The 11,249-nt window shown below is 30.7% G+C and overlaps 2 protein-coding genes across 7 annotated transcripts in view; one reads left to right on the top strand and one right to left on the bottom strand.

Moving 5' to 3' along the window:
• Nucleotides 1–775: 775 nt before the first annotated feature.
• Nucleotides 776–6,459, top strand: LOC102671965 (protein hairy). 5 transcript variants are annotated; one of them, XM_006607166.2, is made up of 5 exons: nt 776–1,640; nt 1,754–1,849; nt 2,444–2,651; nt 3,690–3,917; nt 4,220–6,459. In XM_006607166.2, exons 3-5 carry the CDS (start codon nt 2,469–2,471, stop codon nt 5,447–5,449), a joined length of 1,641 nt encoding a protein of 546 aa, XP_006607229.1. In that variant the 5' UTR covers nt 776–1,640; nt 1,754–1,849; nt 2,444–2,468; the 3' UTR covers nt 5,450–6,459. The 5 variants fall into 5 exon arrangements, with proteins under 5 accessions (XP_006607229.1, XP_006607228.1, XP_006607227.1 ...); XM_006607165.2 differs by having other exon boundaries at nt 776–1,849; XM_006607164.2 differs by having other exon boundaries at nt 777–1,640; nt 1,754–2,651.
• Nucleotides 6,460–8,875: 2,416 nt separating this feature from the next.
• LOC102671829 overlaps nt 8,876–11,249 on the bottom strand; it is a 21,089-nt gene continuing 18,715 nt past the window's right edge. For both annotated transcript variants that reach the window (XM_031515135.1, XM_006607162.2), the window contains exons 3-6: nt 10,305–10,340; nt 9,639–9,882; nt 9,223–9,409; nt 8,876–9,134 (exon numbers count right to left, since the gene is read on the bottom strand). In XM_031515135.1, the coding sequence (XP_031370995.1) occupies nt 9,108–9,134; nt 9,223–9,409; nt 9,639–9,882; nt 10,305–10,340 (494 nt within the window). In that variant the 3' untranslated portion in view covers nt 8,876–9,107. The remainder of the gene's footprint in view (nt 9,135–9,222; nt 9,410–9,638; nt 9,883–10,304; nt 10,341–11,249) is intronic.

The raw sequence follows: 11,249 nt of genomic DNA, 5'->3' as shown, positions 1-11,249 counted from the left end.
ACCTGCTGCCGCTGCCGTTACCATCGCCGCCTTTTCGTTTGCACGGTGACAACCAAGCTAGAAAGAACGAGTGAAAGACTGAACAGAAATATATAAAAAGAAAAAAAAAAAAGAAAAGGGAAAGTGAGGAGAGAAATAGTCAGAATAGTAGGCACAGATAGACAGATGAATAAAAGGAGATTAAAAATCATCGTGGGCAGTAACAAAAATGTCTCAAATTTTCCAAATTTTCTTTTTCTTGATGCCCAAGAATCATTATAATTAAAATATACAAGTTAATATTATATTGTTGATATAATTGAAAATTTTTTCATGTTTGAAATAGACAAATAAAATAAATTATCAAATCTAAATATTAGAACGTGTGAATTTTTTTTTTGATAATCATCCAAAAAAAGAAACTTTGAATTATAAACAAAGATCAGTGATGTAATTTATTTTCCGAATTGTTAAATCAAAAAAATTATTTTATTATAAAGATATACGATAATAGAATAAATTATCAAAAAAACTAAATAATCTTTCTCTTTGAGATCAAGAAAAAAATGAACAATTCTTAAACACAATCGTCAATATATCAAAATGTAAATTATAATTATATGCATAATCATATCGATTACTAAGAAAAATTTTGCGTTAAATACGCAGAATAGAAAAATCTCGCATTGTATAAATCTTCAATAAACGATTATTTCTATTATTCCATAATATTTCCAACTTTGTTACTCCGATATTTTATTCTTATTTCTCTATTGTATTTCATGGATCATAAAGAATTATCCATTTCCCATACTTTATTAAAATCTACTGTCCAATCTTTGAACCATTTGAAATTTTAAGAAGAAAAAAACTTGAAGACAATTCAAATTGGTTCCTGTTTTAATGACACATCACGGTTGTTAGACGGTAAGCGGCATTGCGAAAAAGAGAAAAAGGAGATCAAGGTAGGTCGCGTGCAACTAGCAACTCGCTAGAAATGGCAAAAAGAGAGAAAGAGCGTAGCGAAAGAGAGAGGGGTATACGTAGCCGCAGGCAAGGGCGCGCGTGAGCGGGCAAGCGAACCTCATCCTCTCTCTCGGCCCCTTGACGGCAGCGGTTCTGGCAAGCAGCCACCATCCAACTCCCCCCACACGCACGACCAACCGCGGCGCGATCCTCTGTGCGGCTCCCGGCTTCTCGCCCACGACTCACACACGCGCGAATCTTGGTGAAGAGCCGCCAGCTACCGCTCGTCGATTCGCAGTCCGTCATCGTTGCTCGACCAGTGAGGATGAAAGTGGATCTCATAAGATACAGGAAGATAAAGGAGGAATAGAAACTGGAAGAAAGAACGAAATGAGATTTCCGTTATTCCTTTTGATTTCTCGATAATTAAAGATCGTTTACAAATTTTTTCAACTTGCTAATTTTTGTTGTCAGTTTCTATTGAGAGATTATAAATATGATAGAAAGAAACTTCAATTTTTTTGTGACTGCAACGTGGCTTGACAAGACACGAATATCGTGCAATTTTCTGAATTTCTTTCTTACGGATAATTACATTGAAAATGAAACACATATCGAATGGAATCCTCGAAAAAAATCATAATTCGAATTATAAACGGTTATGTTCGATGAAACATGATTGAAAATTTGTCGTTGTAAGTGTGTATGAAAAACCACGTGGTGTTGAATTTTGTATCGAAATGTGCTTTTATCAAAATGAAAATAAAATTGTATAATAAAAAGTTTAGTGATCGAATTGTGCTTATAGATCGCACGAGGAACGCGTGATATCGTAGAGGAATTATATCGACAGGCATACGTGAAATGGAATAAGATGCAAAGAGGGAGTTGCAGCTGATACAACGTGTGTATATATGCGTGTTTATATTGTGACTATAGAACATTTTTGAATAATATGTTAAGAAAAATGAAAAGATATATTGAAAGACGATAATCAAGCGATTGTATCAGTGTTGAAACTTTTCGATTTATATTAGAGTGTCAGCGTAGTGCGCGTAATTTTTTAGAACGCGAAATGCTGAGTGTCTCAGCTGCGTCCAGTCGATTACTTTGGACGCTAAAATCAATTTTGTCATCGACACTGTCACCGTCACTGACACCGACACCGACACCGATAACAACTCCCACACCGTTATTGTCGCCGTCGCCGTCGTCGACGTCGTCGTCGACGTCCTCGCCGCCGCCGCCGTCGTCGTCGTCGTCGTCGTCGTCGTCGCCGTCGTCGTCGTCGTCGTCGTCGTCGACGTCGTCGTCGACGTCGTCGTCGCGGCGGCTGTTGTTAGTGTCATCTCTGTCATTGTTATTGAAATCACCATCGTCGTCGTGGTCTTCGTTATTACCATCATCATTGCCATCGTTGTTGCTGTTATTGTCATTGTTGTTAGTGTCACTATTATCAATTTTGTCGTTATCATCCTTCTCATTATTGTCGTCACAGCGGAGGGCCTGCGTGGCCTACTAAAATGACCGCTCGTCTTCATTCGTTGAGGCATCAAGAAAAGAAATCGGCCGGCAACACTCATAGACATTACCATCATCATCATCAACAATCCCAACACCAACAAAGCGTACATCAAGGACCAAGTCCGGCAGCCAGTCCCAGTCCTAGTCTCAGCCCGAGCCCTAAACACTCGGACGGACGTCGAGTGAGTAAATATTTATTTTTATATTATTTGTTCATTTTCTTTTTTCCTTCTAATCTTTTTTAAATTTTTTCTTTTATTCTTATATTGTATTGTAAATTATTTTTATATTGTATTATAAATTTTTTCGTTTATCTTATATTGTATTTTTTTTGTAATTTTGTTGTACTTTATATGTATTAATAAAATTTCTTGAAAATTGTTAATTTTATAATATTCGATTTGATTTCATTAACATTATAACATCTTGACATGATAAAATTTAATGATTTGTTTCAATTAAATTATAGGATACGTAAAAAAGCGCGGGAATATTGATGATTATAAATATATTTATTGTATGCTATTGCTTATGTTACTTGCTTATATAAAACTTATATTTTATTTTTCATGTTGATGATCAGTTCCATATTTGATTAATGAAACTGAGATAACAAATAAGTTTTGAATAAAAATCTTAATTTGCTTGATATTATTAATAATTTTGAGAATTTTTTGAGTATGTATGTAAATAACTATATGTAACTAACAATATATGTATATATTAACTAATTGAAATAAATATTTAAATATTTATTATTTTTATTAAAGTTGAATTTTCAACACAATTTTATAAAATACTATATGTAAAAACAATATAAATATTAATTATATGGTGATAGATTTAAATCTTAGAATATATTTAGTTAATTAGAATATAATATATAAAATATACAAAATATGTGACAAAATAATTAATTATTCTTTCAACTATTCAATACTCTCACTATTTTATTTTCTTTTTGATTTTCTTATAATTTCTTTGAATTTTGATATAAAAAAATTTTTCTTTCAGTTCTGTAATGATTAAATCCTTTTATTTGTATTGTGATACGTAGTTTATACCTATGTATTATATGGAATAAGAAAAGAGTAGAGACGCGAAGCAAGAAGAAGAAGGGAGGAATAGATGATATTGGTAGGCGAACATTTTAGAAATGACGGTCATCCATATCCTAATGTTTTACTATACTATTTAGCAATAGCATCATTATTTTTCAGGCTAACAAACCACTAATGGAAAAGCGACGGCGAGCTAGAATCAATCAGTCGTTGGCGGCGCTGAAAGCGCTCATCCTTGACAGCGCCCGGCTGGAGAACACGAAGCATAGCAAACTTGAAAAAGCTGACATTTTAGAATTAACAGTACGGCATTTACAAAGGCAAAGATCTCTTGCTCAGCCTGGTTTATCAAGATATAAGGCTGGCTATCAAGATTGTTCCAGAGAGGTACATTTCATTCAATATTTATTTGTCTCTTACAAGAGAAGATATAATTAATGATTTATATAATTAGAAAAATATTATCTATACAACATAGTTTATTTATTAACTATCAATTGTGAACTCATGACCGGATCGATTTAGCGATTGGCGATAGTGCTACTGATATAAATCAATTTTGACCCCATGTTTACTTAGCATCCTATTAAAAGATACGAGTTCACGGTTCAATGAGGAATAATGAGGAACGATTCAGATTTGTCGATATTCCATTCACTTTGCACTTTCGCTTTGATTTTGCGTTTCAGGTAAGTCGATATCTCGATGCCCCGGACATAATTACGGGGAACACGACACCGATGGACCCTGCAGTGAAGCAAAGGCTACTACGACATTTGGATAGTTGCGTGTCAGAATTAGACTTGGATTTGGGTTCGAGGCCGGATAGCGGATTAGGCAGCAGTCCCGGAAGCGTGACGGATCGAGTGACAGGCTCGGGAAGTCCCGGTCCGCTGGAGCATCATGTGCCATCGACTGCACACTGTAGTACATCTTTGAATCCGGTCGGTTTGATAAAAGCCGAGATTCCGGATATTGAACCAGCTAGACCGGATAGTAGCACTACCGCCGGCGACGAAAACAACAATAATAGCAACAGCAGTAGCAACGGCAACAGCCGGCCAACTTCTGCCTTCGGTCAGGTTAACACCACCAATCTTGATTCACATCATCATCATCCACCTCCACCTCCTCCACCCGGTATATCGGTTATCGATCAGGCTTCCAACTCGCAACAAAATCCAAATATGTTGTCAGTCGTGCAAGTGATACCTTCCAGACTACCCGACGGTCAGGTAGTTTTCTTGCTTCCTAGTCATTACGTACAACTCGCGGCTGCCGCTGCGGCGAACGGTATCAGTATCGGGCCGAATCCACCCACGGCCATATGGGCCGCAACTAACATGTCTCTTCTCAAGGCTACGGATAAACTCGCCGCGAAACGACCCCACGAAGATATACAAGAATGGCAGGACGCGGCCACTGTTGCCGTTAATGCTGCTGCTGCTGCTGTTGCCGCAACCGTTGCCGCTGCCGCTACGTCCGGCAACGCTTCTGTTTCCGCTTCCATTTCCGCTTCCGCCCCCGTTTCTACCTTCGCTACCAATGCGATCTCAGCCATTGGTACAAAGCCAAGCAAAAGTCCAAGGCTCGAGCAACCGGAACAACCGCTCGACTTTACAACTACCTCCAAGAAACCAAAATCTAGCACGAAATCATCGGTAACCGCTGTGAGCAACGCCGATCATCATTTTCAACAGCAGCAACAGCAGCAGCAACAACAACAACAACAACACCAACACCATCATCAACAACAGCAATTCGTAGGCCGTTTAACCACGGAAGGATCAGTTCCACCGCATTCGGAAGGCAGACCGTCCAGTCATACGAGCAGCGAATTGGTCACAGGAATTCGTTCACCATCTCCAATCCCACAACAACCTTCGAAGGATGAGGAAGGAATGTGGAGGCCTTGGTAGATTGTGATTTAATAACATTCGCGGTTATGGATTATACGAAAATGTGCGCATTGTGTTAAATGTGTTACGTGTATTGTTACTATATAATAACTGTATCGATGGACGATGGAACGATGAAATATATACGAATTACCTGTAAAAATAATTCTTCGAATATAACAAAATATGTACTATTGCATGTTGTGTACGGTGATACTCGAACGCATTGTATATTGTGGATCGTAAAAATGTGTGAAATGTGCGTTTGAGAACACTTTTAATCTCGTCATTGTTAAAGAACGCAATAACGCGTGGAAAAAATCTGTCAAAAATAGAATGGACGCTTAAAACGAATGACTAGTTTGAAAAATAGCGTGTACGCTATTGATGAACCATTTCGAACGAATATGAGAAATTAATTTAACCCGACCGTAATTACTTACAGTGTCAGTGTTCTAAAAATCATGTACACTTGCTACTTAGATATACAAAATATTACGTAGCAGTTTATTGCAATTCGATCGTTGTTCATTCGTTTAATGTGAGGAGTGCCTAATGAAGAAAAGAAATGCTATCAGGGGGAGGGGGGAAGGAAAAGACACTGTGCTGGATCTATGTATTACGGATTCGAGATAAGTTACCTGTTCGAAACGTTAAAAAAATAACGGTATATATATATATATATATACATGTATATGATAAAAATTTATAGGATCCGAAGAAACGAGAGGGTTTCGTGCATAGTACTTTATTCCGCCGTCGTGTACATAACCCCGATTGGAATTATAATTAATGCCGGATATAGATTTATTTTGATGTTAACTAGGTGTATATGCATACAAGAAAATGTAGAATGATGCGAATGCGGATGAATCTGTATCGAATGTGTGTTGGAAAAATGCAAAAGTTCACGTTCTAGATAAATCACAGTTTTCATTCACAATTTACTTCTCTAATTACTATGTTGAGATTCAAAATTCCTTATTCAATGTACTTAGACATCGATCAATATAAATAAGCATACTGACAAATTATCTATCTTTTCCTGACATTATTTTTTTTTTTGTTTGTATTTATTTTATTTCTTATTATTCCATTTTTATTTTATGTTTATAAAATATATTACACTTGTTATAAAGAAAGCAATTTAATTAAATTTAATTGAATCGATAAAAATATGTGTTTTCAAAGCACATATTTACGTGCTTACTATAACTATCAATAAAATTAGTGTAAAATATTAAATGTTCATATTAACAATAATAAATTACAACTGCTTATAGCTATAGCTATATATTATTTTTATTATGCATAAGATTAATACAAATGAATTTAAGATAACAAGAATATATTAATTCATTGCAAAAAAATTAATATGATAGTGATAAGAATAATTCAAAATAAAAAAAGAAAAGGAAATGGGACAAGATTTGGTCTGACATTATTTAAAATAATAAAAATAAAGTAAGTGACTTTTTCAAATCTTGTATTTGTTTTACAACACTTTAACCACCTGTTACGTCACAATTCGCGCCACTGAATTTCCGCGCCTTTTTTTCGCGAAACACACAGCCAATCCGCGCGTTTTTTAATTATTAATCTTTCTCTTAATTTCACCGTGATATTTTATTTATAATTTTATTTCATATATTTAATCTAAGATTGAATATTTCCAAATTTTTTTTTGTGCAAGTGCAATTTTTTTTATACTTTATATTCTTAACGTAATATAACATGTATTTACATCTGTATGCAAGTATATTATAATTACATCGGCGATAATAAACATTTTTCATAAAATACACGCAATAGCAGCAGTCATTAATCAAATATTTTTTTGACACGTGCGATATATATTTTTTACAAATATTGTATATAATCTGGCTGCATTTTGTTTAACTCAAATTAACTGAATAAAACTTAACCTGATCTCATAGCTAACCTTAATTTAATCACAATAATTAATCAAGTTTAATTTTATTTACAACTACTAGATCTAATAATTAAACTTAAGCAAAATTTAAATGGATCAAATCTAATATAAGACATCAATGTTAAATATTATTTTTCATACCATATGTGATAAAGATCTTGTGTTTTCAACTTGACTTTTTGATTGTCGCGAAACACCATAGATTACTTATATTATATATAAAATCATATTGCATTATTAAATACTAATAACTTCATAATTAAATGTGGTGATTTTATTTAAATAAAATGGAAAAGAACTTTATATCGATATTTTAACTGATATATAATTATATTAATTGACAAGTTGATACTTAATGGCACTTTGTTCACGTATACCAACTTCGTAAAATTTAAATATTTTTCATGCTAAACTACTTATTATTTAAAATATCTTGCTCTTTTTTGATAGTATTAAAAAATATAAAATAAAAAATGAATGGTTTCGAGAAGATAATAATTTAAATTTTTGCGTAATAACAAGAAATAGATTCTATTAAGATTTATAATTAATAGATTAGATAAAAAAAATAAAAGTTAAATATCTATTTCTTAAATTGTTTCTTGAGCGCATTTATAATAAGTAGAGACAAGAAAAGTAGATAATAAGAAAAAGACAGAGATATGTAAAAAATTAGGGAATCAGCGCCATCTTCAGAGTGCCGTAGATTAAACATATCAAAAGATAAAGAAAATTATAAGAGAAGGATAGAAATAGAATAAGAAGTAACTACTAGTGCCATCTGTTGAGTGCTAAATACATCTTTAAAAGAAGAGCAAAATAGAATAAGAATTAAGTGTTAGCGCCATCTGTTGAGTACTAAATACATTTTTAAAAGAAGAGCAAAATAGAATAAGAATTAAATGTTAGCGCCATCTTTTGAGAATTTAGAAAAATGATTTTTTTTAGTTCTCAAGAGATGGCGCTAACGATTAATTCTTACCATATCTCTATCCTTTTCTAAATATATTTCTATTCTTTCTTTGCATGTTTCATTTACGGCTCTCGAGATGGCGCTGAATGTCTAATTTTTCCCATATTTCTATCCTTTTCTCATTATTTGCTTTCTTTGTCTTTACTTTTGTTACACAATTATAAATAAAATATTATCAATTGAAATGTCAATTGAACATTCTTTTATTCTTTTTTAATATTATAATGCGATTTAATTTTCAATGTAAAACATATTTTAATAAATATAAGTCTTTCATAATGCAGTAGCAGTATTAAATATACGAAAATCTGATTTGAAAAAAGTAGGAAAAAATTTTAAAATCGTAAAATAAGAAATTTCTTATCAGTAATATTTCATTTATTATTTTATATACTTCTACTAATATAAATATTATATTTAATAATTAATTAATTAATTAATTAATTATTTAAATTACTTAATTACATATTCGTCCTATAACATATAATAAAAATGATTTATTTCTTATTAAATAATAAAAAAAAATATAAATTATTTTTTCATATATTGCGATGAAAACTTTAACTAGATAGTACAGATTTTAAAAGATAAAATCATAGGATTTATATAAATTACTAACAGAATAATCGAGTAATTCAATTTTAAATATGAGAAACAGAATTTCTAATAAATTAGTTTAAACAATATTCTTATTACAATATTCTTATTTCAATTACAATATAATTATGACAATTTTTATTTTACATCATATTTCATAGCAATATTCGTTTCTCTTATTCGAAATTACCATTTGTGTTACTCTGAAAATAATAATTAACATAATTAATCACAACTAATATTTAAGTTTTTGCAATGCGGTATATTTAACAAAACAGTATTTCATCATACCAAAAATTTGAATAACTCTACATTTTGTGGTTTACTGTTATGATGATTATTCTCATTATTCGATATCAGTAGTATTTCTGGAATTTCTTTCCTTTCGTCGTTGATATTATCGTATCCTGCCATATTCTGCACATTTTCGATATGTTTCCTTTTATTCTGGTCCATGTTTTCATTGTTGTTTTGATCTCTGTAACATAATCTTAAGATATAATTTGAAATTGAAAGTTATCTTTTAATAGATATAAGAAAATCATTCAAATATTCATCATTCAGAATATTTCATGATTAAAATTTTATTTTAAATTAATTGAAATCAATTATGAGTTTAATTATAAGTAATAAATAAAAATCATATGTCATGATAAAATAATAAATAAAATGTTTAATTTTTCTTATTTGTTATAATATTTTTTTACCGAATAGGTTCATTGTTAATAAGATGGGTATCAAATTCATCGTCATTCCAATGCTCTGGAAAACTAGCTTTTATTTTGAAAAGTCTGTCCCATCTTCCTTTATTTTTGTTAGATACTAATGGTCGACCAATCAAACGGGAAAGTATGAATTGATCTTTTGTAAGATATGGTACATCTTGTTCATTTATTGTCTTGGATGGCATTAAATATCCATTATTATGTCCTCCATTGCGTTTACCATGACCTGTAATTATGAAATTATGTTAAAATAATTATATATAATTTTATAATATATTTAATAAAGGAATATGCTATTTAAGAAATAGAAACACACATACAAAAAAAAAAACAGAATTTCATAAAAATTGTATTAATATCCTTCATAAAAATCCTTCATAAAAATTGTATTATATATATGATTTTCTTGCATTCTCTTTATTTTTTTATTAGTCTACGTTTTTCCATAATTCACTTTAGATCTTGTATATCTATAATTTATATTTTTAATATAAAACAAATTCATTATAAAATTTTTGGATAAAAAAAACATGCTAATAATTTATTATTAAAATCTTTTTTTATCTTAGGAAAGGCCAGAAAAAGGGAAAAAAATTTTTCACGCTATAGTGAAAATCCTTTTACAATTAATCAAAGGTGAAAACGTACCTCCCCAACATGAATGTCCATAGCTTAAACAAGAACCTGGAACAAATATTTTATAATTATTTATTTCATCATTGAATTTATTAAATTATCTCATGTTTAAAAAATGTTTATAAAAAACGTAATTTTTAGAAATCTCAATTTTTCAATTAAAATATACAAATTAAAAATTTATAATTTTTATAAATATACTTTTAAACCAAAATTATTTCCAATCATTTTAAATTATTTTTGCGTTATAAAAATAATTTAAAAAAAAATAATGTAAAATTTGTAAACTTTTTTTTAAACACTTTTTTAATATTATCTCCTCGCATTTGAAATAAAAATACAAATCAATTATCAATCTTCATAACCGATATTAAAGCTTTTTCACCGATGACTATATAATATATATATATTCACCATATTCACCATTTTTTATTTGTCTGCATATTTTCAGCATATGGAATGTATGTAAATGCAATATAGAGATAAAAGAAAATACTTTGACAAACGAATGATATAAAATCATGCGTGAACTTTCTGATATACTTAATGCTATCTTTCATCTAGTTTCACTGATGTTATTTTTAAGATAAAAAAGATTTTAGGTGCTTACGGGAATTCCTTACTCAAATTTTCATATTTTTCAAAGATGTTTCGTATTTCGAAATCAATTGAATATCAATTTGAAACAAAATATATTTTTAAGGATATCCTAATGGATCCTCCCTAGATCCCTAGATCCCAATGGAGCTTCCATTTTGAAATTTTAAAGCTCTTCGTAAAAATGACTCTTATACATTCGAAGTTGAGTTAAGTTAATTAGAGTAAAAAGTATGTGAAAGGAGATATAATTGTTTTTGATAAAATATTGATAAAAGAAAATTTGATAAAATGCAATTGAACTTTTGATAAAACGATATATTTAAAATTTTGAATAAAAATTTTTATTCTTCATACATA

This window comes from Apis dorsata, unplaced genomic scaffold, assembly GCF_000469605.1.
Source record: "Apis dorsata unplaced genomic scaffold, Apis dorsata 1.3 scaffold_4, whole genome shotgun sequence".
Taxonomy (NCBI): Eukaryota; Metazoa; Arthropoda; class Insecta; order Hymenoptera; family Apidae; genus Apis; species Apis dorsata.
The sequence above is the reverse complement of the archived record's forward strand: the minus strand, read 5'-3'. Positions and strand labels throughout refer to the sequence as shown.